The following is a 15,662-nucleotide window of genomic DNA, read 5'->3' on the forward strand; positions in this document are numbered from 1 at the left end:
TTAGGTATTTCGCAAGTAAAACTAAGTACTTGAAAAAGTTGAATGTTTAGTTGTGAATTATTTTTTTAACAATAAAAAAAATAATTAAATGAAATGAACATATCATCCAAATGTATCTTGGATGGAAATGCGAGTAATTGATGAACTTACGTTGCATATTCGAATATCCAGTATTTTAATACTCATTCTGAGTATCTCATTTACCAAATCAAATATTTTAAAACTGAAATTAGGTATTCAGAATTAAAACTAAGTATTTGAAAAGTTCAATGCTTAGTTACAAATTTTATTTTTTTAACAATAAAAAAATAATTAAATGAAATGAACATGTCATCCAAATGCATCTTGGATGGAAATGCGAGCACTTTGTGAACTTACGTTGCATATTCGAATATCCAGTATTTTAATACTCATTCTGAATATCTCATTTACCAAATCAGGTATTTTAAAATTGAAATTAGGTATTTCACAATTAAAACTAAATACTTGAAAAAGTTTATAATTTATTTCAAGAACGGAAATATAATCAATAATAAATGTTTTAAAAAACCAAGGAACAAAATGTATTAATTTATGACAAAAACTTGTGTGAGACGGTCTCACGGGTCGTATTTTGTGAGACGGATCTCTATTTGGGTTATCCATGAAAAAGTATTACTTTTTAAGCTAAGAGTACTATTTTTTATTGTGAATATGGGTATGATTGACTATATAATCAAATTCTTGTTTAGAGAATCTTTTGAAATACCATTCTCTGAAAGATTCCCATTTAGATTGGTAAAATCCAGCATTAATTCTTGCTCTAGGAAGAGATCTTGTAGTAAAATCAATTTTTGGTTTACTATCCATTAAATAGTAAAATTCATTTCTGAAATTGTATAAGTTTCTTTTACTTTTTGAAAGTTTCCTTTATGAACAATATTATTTTTGATTTATGATTAAATCTTCTATTGTAGAATCTACTTCTTCTCGTATTTGAGAAGTAGAGGTTCTAGAAGTTTGAGGAATATCCATCATATAATCTAAAGATGAAATAAAAGAATGACTAGATCTTGATCTAGCATAGACAGAAGAGGATAATAATCTTCTTTGTTCATTATTGAACTGTATTTGAACAGATCATTCATTGTTTTGTATAACTTGTTATAAATCCTTGTTTATAATAGGATTTCTAGGAACAGCTTGTTCAATTATCCAATTTTCTGAAAATTCTATTTTTTTCCCATTTTATAGATCTACGAGTTGTAATATTAGATATATTAAAATTAGTTTCTATAAGAATAGTTTCATTTAATTTTTTATCTATATTTTACACATAGAATTCAGTGTAAACAATAGTTTATAATAGATTCGAATATACGATAACAGATACATATAACTTCTGTTCCAGTAGTATAATTATAACAATGTGTTTTAACATTTAATGTTAAAGAATCTAATATATTTATATTAGACATAAATAATGATAAATTAGGATAAACATCAAAATATACTGGACCATGTGCCAGACTAGATTGAATTATTCCTATAAAGGATTGTTTCCAATTTAAATTTCTACCATCTCTTGAAGCTGCTATGAAGCTTTCTGGTAGTCTTTTTAAAGCTAAAGGTCTAAAAGCAATTTGAATTAAACATATATGAATAAATCTATAATTTTTCCTTTAAGGTTCAATATATTTATTATTTAATAATCTAATAATCATTTCTTCATTATGAAGAGGTACCGATAATTCTGTAGTTTTAACTGCCTGTTTGAAATCAATTATTTCAAAAGTTCCTAATTTATAAATCATTTTAGATTCTATTTTAGGAATAATCTATTTATTTAATAAATCTAAATTTCAGGTACATCATATTCTTTATTTAAATGTTTTGAACAATTTCTTTCATATCAAATATATTCATTTAAATAAGAGTGTTAAATCATCAACCAAAACTATTTCCATGGCCCTGATACCATCTGAGGCTTGAAATACAAATTGATTATGATACGTGGCATTGTTATACCAAATTTTTCCTTAGTGGCTTTCGCACACATGGAAGTTATTGGTTTCTAGCCTATATACCATATTCAAAACACTGAACTAATAAAATGAGGTATTTAATTTCCAGAATAAGAATGAATATAAGGTTTGCCTAGGGGTAGGAAAAAATACCGAAATACCGAAAAATCGTACCGAAAAAAATATCGAACTTACCGAAAAAATCGGGATACCGAAAATTTCGGTACGGTATGATACCGAAAACATTTTTCGGTATCGGTATCGGTACGGAATATTTTTTTTTTCGGTATTTCGGCATAAAATAATTTATTATTATTATTTTTTTTAAATTTAAGTTCGGTATACCGAAAAAAGTGTCGGTATATTTTTGGTATATCGACATTTTTTCGGTACATCGACAAAATTTTCGGTGTCGGTACGGTAACGGTATGAACTTTTTTCATACCGAGAATTCGGTATACCGAATGTGCGGTGTACCGAATTTTCGGTATCGGTATGGAAAAATTACATACCGATATTTTCGATACGGTATACCGTACCGTAGTTCGATACGGTATACCGTACCGTACCCACCCCTAGGTTTGTCTATGAAAATTTACAAAATATAAAAAGAATTACAAAAGATATACCAGAGAAATTAAACATCAGAGGATTTATCGACGGCTATGTCAGAAACATAAATTCATAAAAATCACCCATAAACGCCTTAAACGCCATCTCTCGGCTAAGCAGGCTAAAGGACTACAACATGAATTTATGCATCCTAAACAATCTCGAACCTTGAGTTTAATATTTCCTCGTTCATCTTTAAACCTTATATTCAACCATTAACCCTTATATTACATTGAATTCCAAAATTTAAATAAAATCTTTTATCATTTCAATTTAATTCCAAGTTACAAATAAATAAATATCATGATTTAATAATAATGGGATGATTTAACACAAATGTTTTGGCCTTTCATATAGGCTAATCTAAAGAAATATAAAAGTAAAATAAAATAAAAAAAACAATAAACTTAAAAAGTTTGTAACCAGAAAACTTGAAGCTTTTATTGCAGAAAGATTGTTTACAAGAGAAACTAGAGGGGAGCAAACTCGACCGTGTTCTTCTAAGAACACAGAATGAACCTATAAATAGATGGAAGTGCCGGACATAAAACCCCGGATTCCAAATAGAAATATAAACAGTAAATTGTTTTATTAAAGCAAATAGTTACATGAATATAAAATTCAAAAAGTCTACGGTGATATGACACCCACTTTTTGTCATGATATGCCACGATGTGATATTCCACCATCTTGTATCCATCAACTTTATTAAAGATGAATATCCTAATCATCTTTAATATTTTCTTTTATAGATTTTTTCAAATTTTCAAAAATATCATTAATCTGAGAAAATTGAGACGTATAATCCTCTGGTATGAGATTATCAAACAAGATAATTATCATTTAGAAATAAATCAAGCAAGATAATTATCAAACAAGATAATTATCAAAAACAAATCATATAATATCTATAAATAAATCAAGCAAGATATTATCATTTAGAAATAAATCAAACAAGATCTTATAATCTAGATAGGCAAAATCTTAAACTGATATTATCGATTTTAACAAAAATAAAAAAACATAAAATATTCCTTTTATAATTGATATGAGATTCTTGGACATATGCCATATCATAATATTTATGTTTAGTATATTTATTAGGACATGAGATTAATGGACGCGTCTCCTTTACTTAGAACTAGTTATTATGCACACGCGATGTTTGTGTGTATAATTTTTTATCATTATTGATGGACTAAAGTGAAATTTGACAAATTATGAAGGGACTAAATTGTTATTTGAATTGTTGAAATAAAAATAAAAGTGTATGTTGAAATTTAAAAAAAAAACAAAAAACAAAAAGTGTAATATTAGTATCATATAAGGGTAAATTTTGAAAAAAAATTTGATGTTCTCTCTAGGTAGTTATTATCATGTCTTCACACAGTATAGATAATATATTATAGATAGTATAGATTATGTTTGTTATCCGAAACGATAAGTACATCAAATAATAATAATAATAATAATAAAAATAAAAAATGTATACGAGGATTGAATCCATGGTTTGCTGTCGCGGAGATCGGAACGGATGCTACCGTTCCAGTTACAATGAAATTTCGCGGAACGGTAACGGAACGGGTATTTAAAAAAAAAATATTAAAAATATATAAGAATTTGAGCGGTTTTTTAAAAAGCTGTCGCTAAATTTAGCGACGGGTAAATAAAACCCGTCGTCGTTTTTTAATTTGTCGACAGTTTTAAGCCAAACCGTCGCTATACATCGGCGACAGATGTCTATACAAAACACCGTCGCTAATAGCGACGGATCAAAACAAAACCGTCGCAAATTTCGTCAAGGCCCGTTCCCGTCCCGGAACGCCCGTTTTGGTGAACATTTATTTATTTATTTATTTGAATCAAATCTTAAACGTTGATACGAATCAATTTGTTTTGTTAGGAATTTATGGACAATTTATCCTTATTTAATCGGTTAAATTTATCAAAATTATTATTATTATATATATATATATATATATATGTGTGTGTGTTTAAACGGGCCTCAATTTATAATCCCATTGTTCGTAAAATATATATGAACGGGAAGCCGTCTCTGAAGTTACAGTTCTTCTTCAAATTTCAACAGTGTACACTCTGTCTATGTGATTTGGTTGAGAATTGAGTTACGATGGATTGTCGGATGGAAATGAAGGCACCTTTTATGATAATTTATATTCTTGCAGTTTTTTTTTTAATCAGATATATGTGAAATAGAGTAAGAAACTTTTAATATGATTTTTCGTGTGACAACAAAATATGAAAATCCATTCACATTTTTTGCATGCCAGGGGTGTCAAAAATTAACTCAACCCGAGACGAGCAGTGCAATGGCAGAACTGTGTCATGCATAGGCAAACGTCTTGTCAATGCTGCCATCATTTAATGTAAGGGAAAAAAAAATTAATAAAAGGGCAGCTTTTAAATCGTATATGATACATTTTGAGATAAAGTGCAACACAACTCAAATATATAATACATCGTATTTTATCGAATACTTACTATAATAATAAAAATCAATAGAATGTGTTTTAATCTGTAAATGTTTGTATCGTCATTAAAATATCTAATCAAATATTATATTTATACAATATATATACACTCAATTTTGGATTTAATCAAGTATAATTTAACTCAATGATGCTGGAGCACAATTCTAAAATTTATTGTCTCACAATATAAAATAATATAATATAATTATAAAAAAGTTAAAAAAAATTTGATTATATATATTGTGAAATGGAAAATAACACGTGGAACAAGATTGGATGACTCAATTAAAGCCTTTGATCCTGGGATGTGGAACCCCTTGCCTGCCTCGTTTTTACGTAACCTTACATAAATTTAGATCACAATAATGAACAATATAAAGAAAAGCTGCCCTTTTATTTATTTTTTTTCCTTACATTAAATGATGGCAGCATTGACAAGACGTTTGCCTATGCATGAAACAGTTCGGCCACTGAACTTCTCGTGGTCATACACTACGGCTTATATATATTGCTATAGTAGTTTTTTTTAAAATTCGTTGATGAATATCCAAATGGAAATCAAAATTTTCTATATTAATAAAGCTTCTACTGAAAAGCTGGAGTTATTATTATTAATTTCATAATATAATTAGGACTTTCAAACATGAAGAATTTTATAACCAATATGTATGAATCAGTTTAGACTTTTTTTTCTTTTCAAACTAACGTAACACAAATGAGTTACAACTTACAAGAATTCATTTTTTTTTAAAAAAATTTTACAATGGTATATTATACAAATTTTTTCAACTATAAAATATCTCGTTTTACAGATTTAATGTCCCATGGCGATTTCCCATTTGAATGATTAATTAATTGTGATTAATTAACGACATTTTGGTGTGACACCGTTTCTTCTGCAAACTTGGAGAGACATTAATGGCCACCTCGATACACACCTCACCAAGGACAATTGTATATCTATTTGTTCAGGAAATTTGAATCAAATGGAGTGACATGCTTGATTTTCACATGCTACAAATCCCAAACAAATAATAGAACAAAAAAAATTTCAGTTTTGTATTGAAGAATGATTTCTTAAGAGTGTTATTTCGACAAAATATGCTTCTGTAAAATCGTAAGAGAACAAAACATTTGCAAGCTATCAAAAAATTGTACCAAATCCTTCAAAAAAAAAAAAAGAAATTAAAGAAAATGTACCTAATATGCATGTAGACCATCAGCCGCAGCCACCAATTGTGTCAAGAAAGCGTCAAGTGTTGCGTACAACACTTGACGATGACCTAGCCTAATCTTCCACCAACGGCTTCTTTGTATGTTTCTCGGGACATGATAACGCATCCGCATAACACGCATAGCCAAACTTTGTAATGTCCCATTTCTAATCCTTGGGTGAACCCAGTCCCGTAGCTCAACGGGATTGGCGATAACTAGATGATATCTTCTATACAACCTCTCCCTTGTCTTGTTCATTGAAACCCCAACTACTGTGTAGTTGGGGTTTTCAAACATGATCCGCAGAGACATAGGAATTACTCCGTTGGCATGGCAAGATTGAAAGATGAGACACCTATTGTTGATGCATACCTGTATCAGCGATAATCCCCGGCCATGCCGGAAGGGTTTAGTAGCTACGGCAATAAGATGTTCACCGGGCAAGTTAGCGGCCACCCAATCATCTACCACAAAAGCCTCGTGTGTGACCTGCGTCCTCACTTGACGGCCGTGGAAATATTCTACCAGGTATACATCAAGACCCTCGGCGTAGATTGGCATTTTTGGCTTCTTGGACGGTTATCGGAATCAAGAAATGCAGATGAGGGGAGAAATGGAGAATAGCGGCCCTTTTTCCTTTTTATAATTATTTTTAAATTAAATATAATAATTTCTTTAATTAATTATTTATTCCAAGACAAATGAGAATACACTTTATTTATTGCAAAAGATACTTTGACAAATAATAATACATTTGTAAAAAAAACTAATATTTTTTATTTTAAAAATAATATTTCCATTCAAAATAAGCATATGTTACAAATTAATATTTTTATAATAAAAACTGATATTTTTAATATTAAAATTAATATTTTTCAATCAAATAAACATATATCACATATTAATATTTTTTCAATCAATGATGGGATTTTTCGAATTTAGACAAAAATAGAAATGACATAAAACTCTTATTATTATGCAAATAATTAATCACTCCATATTGGAATAAAATTAAAACATTCAAATAAGTCATATCATTGCTAATTTTGATTCCAAACCAAAACTTGGGAAACATGCGCAAGCTTCCACCCAATCCCTTCTTCATATTTCTTCTGCACAGTGAATTTCTCCGACATTGCATTGAACACCATAAGCTTAAGATTCCTTAGATGTTCGATGCCCTATGGCAACTCCTCCATTTGCACTATGGCAATTCCTTAGATGTTCGATGCCCTATTATTAAACAAATTCTTCCAAATAATAAAGATCAAATCTTGAGTTTAAGAAAATCAATATTCTAGAAAGTCAAAATTCATGAGCAATATCTTATCAAAAAGTAAAAGAATTTAGGAGATAAATTTGTATCTTGCAAAGCAAGACACGTTTTCTTTCAAAATGAATTTACTTTATGGCATATTCTTGAGAACAACTCAACCATTGAAACGTGCAAGTCAAGATATTTGACTTACTCTGTTAGCATCTGTCACGACTTTTCATTTGAGGGCTGGATCAATTTTTGTTCCAATTTTTGTTAATGGCCAATTGATAGTTTGATGTCTGATTTGTGAAATGTAACATGTTGATGAGATATTATCTGTAAGTAAGGAGAGATTGTCACCAAACAACGTAAAAAATTTGAGGATTGGTCTAAAAATGATTGGTGGTATCAAGTGTCATTGTGTTTCTAGAAGAATTTTGGTTTGGGGGAATTTAGAGTTTCAACATATGAATATACAAAATAGTTGGTACCGTGCTCCATTGTTTTCTAGCCTTTCTCTGTTTTCTCTTCTTCAAAAGTTAACATCTCTGAAAATTTTATCAATCTTTGATTCCGCTTCAAACCAATCAAATTTTTTGAGGTTTGATGTTTTCCCTTTATTCTGTAATGTTTTTGGAGGTTTTCGAATTGTCGTTCAACTGCCTCCGTCTTTCTCTGTTTTCTCTCCTTCGAAAGTTAACATCTCTGAAAATTTTATCAATCTTCGATCCCGCTTCAAACCAATCAAATTTTTTGAGGTTTGATGTTTTCCCTTTATTCTGTAATGTTTTTGGAGGTTTTTGGAGGACCTGTATGTGAGATAAATCTGTACAAATTACTATCCAAAACATAGTAATTTGAGGTAACCCATCAAATTTTTGGAGGTTTTAATGGTATTCTTTAATTATTTCTTTCCAAATTTTTCTTATTATCGATTGAATAATTAAAAATTAAATGTGAGGCGTGCTGTAAAATACATTAAATACACCCATATGATTTAGAGGATTCTTTATTGGATCTGTTCGAAGGAAGACCTCAACTTAAAGGTGCCTTTTTTGCTGCGATTTCAATATAATTGTTAAGACTTTTACTTTCAGCTTGCTTATGTGCTCCACTTTTGGTCTGAGTGTGTTCTGGACATTGTTGTGAGAGGCAGGAATTGACACACTCGGACAAATTATTATTGGAAAATGCAATTCAGGAAATTTCACTTTTTTGGTTAGATCCTCTAATTTATCTACTACTCCACATGGTATGCCTATTATAATTTATGTAATAAAAACACCGTTTTCAGTTGACAACCAAACCAACATTCATGTTTTCTCATTAATCTCCCATTTCCAAACATTTATCAGTTAATTTGTTCATCGAAAAAATTAAAAAAGTATCTATTCAAACACAAAAGTAGAGAAACCATGTGTATCATTTTCTTTTTGAAATTTTTAACATATTCAGAGCTGTTTATTTGGGTAAAAATATAGGAGAAAGGGAATGCACGAACAGTGATAAAAATAAAGATTATCACATTTTCACATATCAAATTCATTAAATGTTAGTTTCGATTTCTCCCCTACGAATGTTAGTTTCAATTTTCCCCGTAGGAATTATTTCCAATTACTTTATTCTAATCAAGGTTTTATTTTTTGTACAATTATTTACGCTGTCATTTTTTTTAATATTCATTATTCGTTGTTCTTAGATTTTTTTCGTAAGCACCGTCTATTTATTCTCATCCAATTAGCTGCATTTCATCTACCTATGGTTGTTTCTGAATTCAACAGAACAATAAGAGTTTTTCTCAAAGACCCATGTTAATAATTATTTTTACACCAACTTACTTTTTTCTCCCTTCCCTCAATATGCCGGTTCTCGAAAATTGTGGTTAATGAGTTCTCATGGGTTTCTTTCTTACAAGCTACAAATATTTAATGTAAAGTTAGGTTCTTTATAAACATGATGTTCTTGGTGGTATTTTTTTTTTTTTTTTTTTTGTAGTTTACCTGATTTTCAAATATTATACATTACTTTTTTAGGAGAATCTTATGTATGGTTGCTTCTGAATTCAAAAGAACAATAAGAGTTTTTCTCAAAGACCCATGTTAAGTAATTATATTTCCACCAACTTACCTTTTTCTCTCTTCCCTCAATATGCCAGATCTCGACAATTGTTTTTCTTTCTTTTGTTACATTTTTAGCTTCAATTGATGAAAGTCCTAATTATTTTGTCTTTCAAGATATTTTATGTGAATGATTTATAAATGACGATACCATGTATGTTACAAGTTTTTAGATTTGATAATACATGTCGTTACAGGAGAAAATTATAAGCATTGTGTCGCTGCTTGTCGTGTCAAGGATTTTCATTCAATACTGAGGGTCAAGAGGTAAGGATTGCCGTGCTTCTCTAAGTATGAAATTAAATACAAAAATACTACTTTTTTAAAAAAAAAATTGTCGGATGTCATTAAATCATAACGTTGGAACTAATGTAGATTTAAAGATTTGACTTTTATCATTACTATAAACTATCAAGAAATAATAATTATTACAATTATTTATTATCAACAATCAATGTTGTGCAACCTGATGTTGTCAACACGCGATCACAACATGAATCGAAAATTTATTATTTAACACACACGTAAACTTTTAATAAATAAAGGTCAAATTTAAATTCTGCACAAGTTCAAACACTTGTGCAATGTCTCAAGTCAAAAATTCACTAGAAAAAATATATAAATCGTTTACAACAAAACAATACTAGTGTGCATAACAAAAATAAATTTCTTGACATTCCAAGGAATTAAGATGCATCAAAATAAACCAAACTCAAAACTTGATTCGTAAACCGAAATGCGTGTTGCTTAAAACCAAACGAAATAACACTATTCGATCAAAACTCTGCGCCACTGTTCTTGAGTGTTGCCAACACCAATCAGCAACACAGTAAATATGTGAATCAATCACATAAACTTTTCACACGAAAATCTTCAACTCTTAAATATAAGTGTGTTCATAAAGAACTCCGGTAGCTACACAAAATGATCAACCGATCACACGAAAAATTTCGACAGTTGCACAAAGTGATCAAACTGATCACACAAAAGCTTCTTCGTCAAAATAGGCTCGGCTCTCATATTTTTCTTCTATGCAATAACTCCTCAGCCGACCTTACCCGAGAAGACTCTCACCATAGCTGTAAGGCTTTACATATTTATACCCAATGCTTGACCTATAAATAATTCCATAAAATAGTTCTAGAAAATGTAGAATTCCATAAAAGAGTTCTAGAAAATATAGAAAAAAATTTTTAATTAGGGATAAAATTCTTTTAATTCCAATTTTGTTTTTAAGTTGTGTGTTATTTTTATATATTTATTTTTACTAATCTATATCATATTAAATAAAATATAAAATTTTAATATAATATTAAGTTTTTCAATTTTTTTAAAAAATATCATCAATTTTTGATATATTAAGTGCCTATAAAATGTTATTTTTATTATATATCTTAATAGAAATTTAATATATGTATTTTAATAAAAAATTAATATAAATATTTTTAACATTTTCAAAAAAATAAATAAATTTTTGCGGAGGACAGAAGCCTCGGTTGGAAGGTCTCTGCTACATTTTAAAAAAATATATATATTTATAGCGTTGTGTTTACTTGGGATGATTAACATGGCATTTAAATTCAATTAATCTAATATTTATTTCAAAAATAAAATTTTTGTCATTAAATCCAATTTCAAATAAGAAACATACAACATTAATTTTTTTAAGCTAAAATTCAATAATCGTTTTTTTTTATTAATTGCAAACACTACTTATAATTGTTATGTTTCTAAATGTTTACCCTTTGTTTAATTTATTTCTTATTATTATAGTGTTCATTAAAGAGGTTACATCCAAATTACCCTTTGTTTTAATTTATTGTTTATTATTACAATATAATAAATCCTCTCATAGAACGGAATTACTTGAACTGCAAAGACTTCGGTGTTCTTCTTTCGAACATGCATGAAAGAAAATACAAAGAACATGTCAACAAATTTGTATAGCAACCTAAAACACTATGTCAAACAAAATTGCGACCGAGGGAACAGAGACATATAACATGCATCATTTTCCAGTTGGATCCTCAGATTACTGCAGAAATATATATTAAATTAAAAAAAGAAAAAGAAAAAGAAAAAAGAGAATATAATAATTCAAAATAAGACCATATAGGACGACAGTACCGAACATCAACAATCAAAATAATTAAGTCTCAAATTTTGTGAAACGTCATTCTTCCTCATTCGTACCAAATCATGGTGTTCACATGAGCTTTGGGATAACATTTTCCAGCTTTTAATTCTAACTGAAACCATTGAATTTCTCTTGTCCGAACATTATAAGCTGCCCAAAGTTTCTCAGAACCAGAAATTCCGAATAGAAACACCTCCCCACCAGCTAACACACCAAAGAGATAGATTGATTTCAAGCTTTTGAATCTGTCACTCAGAGGTTTCAAATCGGAGCTAAGCAACTTGGTACACTCTCCAGTTTCTGGATTCATTTCCAGAACTTCCATCAAATACCCACGCGACTCTGGAAGTTTGGACAAATGACAAGAGGATAGATTACGACCCATTGCTAGAGGCCGAGACCTAAATCGATAAAATCCAGCCTCAGCAAACTCATAGATGATTTCAGTCTCTAAATTCAGTGTCACAACACGGAATTCGCCGATCCAGTGCACATAGCCATGAGTAGCAAATGGACAATTAGATAATGCTTCTCGAGCTAGCTTGGATAAGTGTTGCATGTCAAGGTACCGCCAAACATTATCAACTCCGATTGTTAGTACAGATATACATGGTGGAGAATTGGGAGAATACGAGCGCACCGCTTTATACTTCATCGAAGCCTCAGCAAATGCTAAAGTTGTCCTGAGTACTACACTTGAGTCATATGGAAGAGGTTCATGTTGTTTTGTCAAGGGATTGATAATAGAAAGAACGTGATGGCCTCCTTTGTTGGCGGGGTAGGCCAACACTAAACCATTAACACTGCTGCCATGTAAATTAAAACCCCTGCAGTCAAACTTGCATATCTCAAGACAACCTTGTCGAATTTCAACATAAATCCCATCTGTGGGTTTGTGAACTTCCATGATTATGATTCCAGGGGTTGAATTTTGAAGATGATCGCAAATGAATTTTTTTGTACTGATTATTAAATTCCAAGGTCCGCAGACATGCGTAATCACATCCTGTATAACATGCGCTGGAAGACGTAAAAGAATTTCGAAAAATATCTCCGAAGGAAGACATCTCCAATGATTCTTCCCCGCGCACCTCTTGCAAGGATAGTTGAACATTTTATTGAGATTATCCACCTGTTTGGTTTTACAGAAAATCACACTATATTGACATATAAATTTCCACCGCAAACTCAACAAAACAGACGCAGTGGAAAAATCATTCGGTAGATAAAACTTAGGATAATCTAAAGCACAATGTCATTAATTCCATAAAGATTCAAAAAATTTAGATTTCCAGTCATGAAATTCAAACAACCAATATCTCGATTTACTTGAACAATCAAAATATATTTTTTCCCCATTAAATTACCTATTACGAATATACAACTTGTATTTTATCCGGTTTGACAAACTACAAGCACACCATGTTCAACTCGATCTCAAAACAAATGTCAATAATCTGAAAAAATTCTATAAAATTTTCATCGTAGAAAAAAAGCTTAAACTTGGGAAATCTATAGAAGAATATTAGTCCTCTATTTTAATGTATACTTGCCTTTAAAAATGATGTAAAAAATCAATCAATAATCTGGAAAAAGTCTAATATTTTCATCATAGAAAATTAGCACAGAAAGACTAAAACTTGGGCAACGGAAAGAAGAATGTTAATCCTTTATTTTGATTTATAATTACCTCCAAAAATTATGTCAAATCAATCAATAATCTAAAAGGTCTAATCTTCTCATCATAGAAGAAAAAACAGCAAAGCAAGATTTAAACTTGGGAAATCGAAAGAAGAATATTAATCCTCTATTATAATTTATAACAATTACCTCCAAAAGAGATGCCAAATCAATAATCTAAAAGGTTTAGTCTTTTCATCACATAAAATTAGCACAGAAAGATTTAAACTTGAATATTAATCCTTTATTATAATTACCTCCATGTTCGTCTCACTGCCATCATCTGCATGGACCATCGGATCCGCCAAGGATTTCGATCGGGAATACTTAATCCGGGACATGGGAAGCGGTGGTTGGCGGAGACACAACTTCTCTCAGGATCCCGTTTAGATTTAGATAATAAATAACAAGGGTTTGCAATATCGGTATCGGAACGGTGGCTCCGGTGCAGGGTAATCAACCCGGAACAAAAGCTGCTACGGACCGGCGACTCCCGACGATATTTTGTTCCGGAACAGATCGGTATTGAATCTCTCAGGTTCTGTAAGCGTCGACAAGAACAAACAACATGACAGCAATCTCGGCAAGGGGAAGAAGAACTGTAACTTCAGAGACGGCTTACGACCAAAGGACTAGAGTCCGTTCGTATATATTTTACGAACAATGGGCCTATTAATTGAGGCCCATTTAAAATATATATATATAAATATATTTAATAATTTCGATAAATTAAACCGATTAAATAAGGATAAATTGTCCATAAATTACTAACAAAACAATTGATTCGTATCAACGTTTAAGATTTGATTCAATCCTATTATACTTTTTATTTTTATTATTATTATTATTATTAACCAACTACAGCTAGAAACAGACGCAGCCTACAATAAAAACTCTAATAGTTTTTCGGTGGGTGGAGCAATTCGTGATCATGAAGGGAAGATTGTACTCGCTTTTGGACATCAAATTAAGAAGACCCCATCAGTTGTGTATGCAGAACTTGAAGCAATGAGAGAGGGACTCAGGAAGGCGAAAGAATTTTTCTTACATATCCAAAAAGCCACTTCGGATACTTTACTGGCGGTGCAAGCAGTCACTTCCCCAGTTAAGGACATGAGTTACACATGTGTAATTGCACATGAATCGTAAGCTACTTATGGATTTTCGTGGAATTAGAGTTAATCATGTGCGAAGATTAGCTAATGTAATTGCACATTTCATTGTTTTTTTTTTTTGTAATTTCTTCCCATGTTCTTTTTGTTTGGGCGCTTGGGAACCTTCCATTTTTGTTGGGAACCTTCCATTTTGGTTGGTAAGCCTTGTAACAAATGACATGAATGATTCTTAATAATATTACAAGTATTTACCATAAAAAAAATAAAAAAATTAAGACAGACACTTCTTTTAATCTCATGTCCTAACAATATACTAAACATAGAATATTATGATATGGCATATGTCCAAGAATCTCAAATCAATCTCAACAGTTACATTCTGTTTATGTGGTTGGCTTGAGACTTGAGTTACTATGGATTGTCAGATGGAAATGAAGGCATCTTTTATATAATTTCTATTCTTGCAGTTTTTTTATCAGATATATGTGAAAAAGGGTAAGAAACTTTTATTACGACTTTTTGCGTGACAACAAAAAATGAAAATCGATTCACACTTTTTGCAAGCTAGGGATGTAAAAAATTAACTCAACCCGACACGAGTCTACCCGAAAAATATCAAGTCAGGTTTGAGGGTTTTTCGTTCGAGTTGGACCCGAAAAAGTAATCGGATTCGGATTGAGTCCATCGCCTGAATTTTTTTTAAGATAATCATATATATATATTTATATAGAGTGTCAACCCAACTTAAGCATGAATTCATTTTGATTAAGTATGCATTCGGGCATTTAGATTGGTCTCACTATGAATGGTGGATAGCCCAGAATCATGGGCTGCAAGGAGAACAAACATAGCCTTCTAATCTAATAATAAAAAACAATGTATAAAGATAAAATGGAACGATAAAAAAAATCACTTTTTGATATGATTTAATTCATATAGATATAAAAATATTAATATTAAATATTTAGATCACAAGGATCATCTTGGGTTTCTGTCAACCACCCAACCATTTCTGTTAAAGATTGTTTGAGGA

General features: G+C 30.5%; 1 protein-coding gene and 1 long non-coding RNA gene across 2 annotated transcripts in view; one reads left to right on the forward strand and one right to left on the reverse strand.

Moving 5' to 3' along the window:
• The window catches only part of LOC140832465 (uncharacterized), a 61,112-nt gene extending 48,591 nt beyond the window's left edge, over positions 1-12,521 (forward strand). Inside the window, exon 2 of the long non-coding RNA XR_012118120.1 lies at positions 12,470-12,521. This is a non-coding gene — a long non-coding RNA (uncharacterized lncRNA). The remainder of the gene's footprint in view (positions 1-12,469) is intronic.
• On the reverse strand, positions 11,607-14,148 carry LOC140832464 (uncharacterized). Its single transcript, XM_073196500.1, has 2 exons — positions 13,772-14,148; positions 11,607-12,966 (listed from the first exon to the last, which is right to left on the reverse strand). Exons 1-2 carry the CDS (start codon positions 13,853-13,855, stop codon positions 11,881-11,883), a joined length of 1,170 nt encoding a protein of 389 aa, XP_073052601.1. The 5' UTR covers positions 13,856-14,148; the 3' UTR covers positions 11,607-11,880.
• Positions 14,149-15,662: the final 1,514 nt, after the last annotated feature.

Source organism: Primulina eburnea, chromosome 5 (assembly GCF_022965805.1).
Source record: "Primulina eburnea isolate SZY01 chromosome 5, ASM2296580v1, whole genome shotgun sequence".
In the NCBI taxonomy this organism is placed as follows: Eukaryota; Viridiplantae; Streptophyta; class Magnoliopsida; order Lamiales; family Gesneriaceae; genus Primulina; species Primulina eburnea.

What these genes read in the sequence shown, in the direction of transcription:
- LOC140832464 (XM_073196500.1), bottom strand. Translation starts at nt 13,855, where the DNA reads ATGTCCCGGATTAAGTATTCCCGATCGAAATCCTTGGCGGATCCGATG. An exon ending in GCAGTGAGACGAACATGGAG is followed by an intron (nt 12,967 to 13,771) that starts GTAATTATAATA and finishes AAAACCAAACAG; the next exon opens with GTGGATAATCTCAATAAAAT.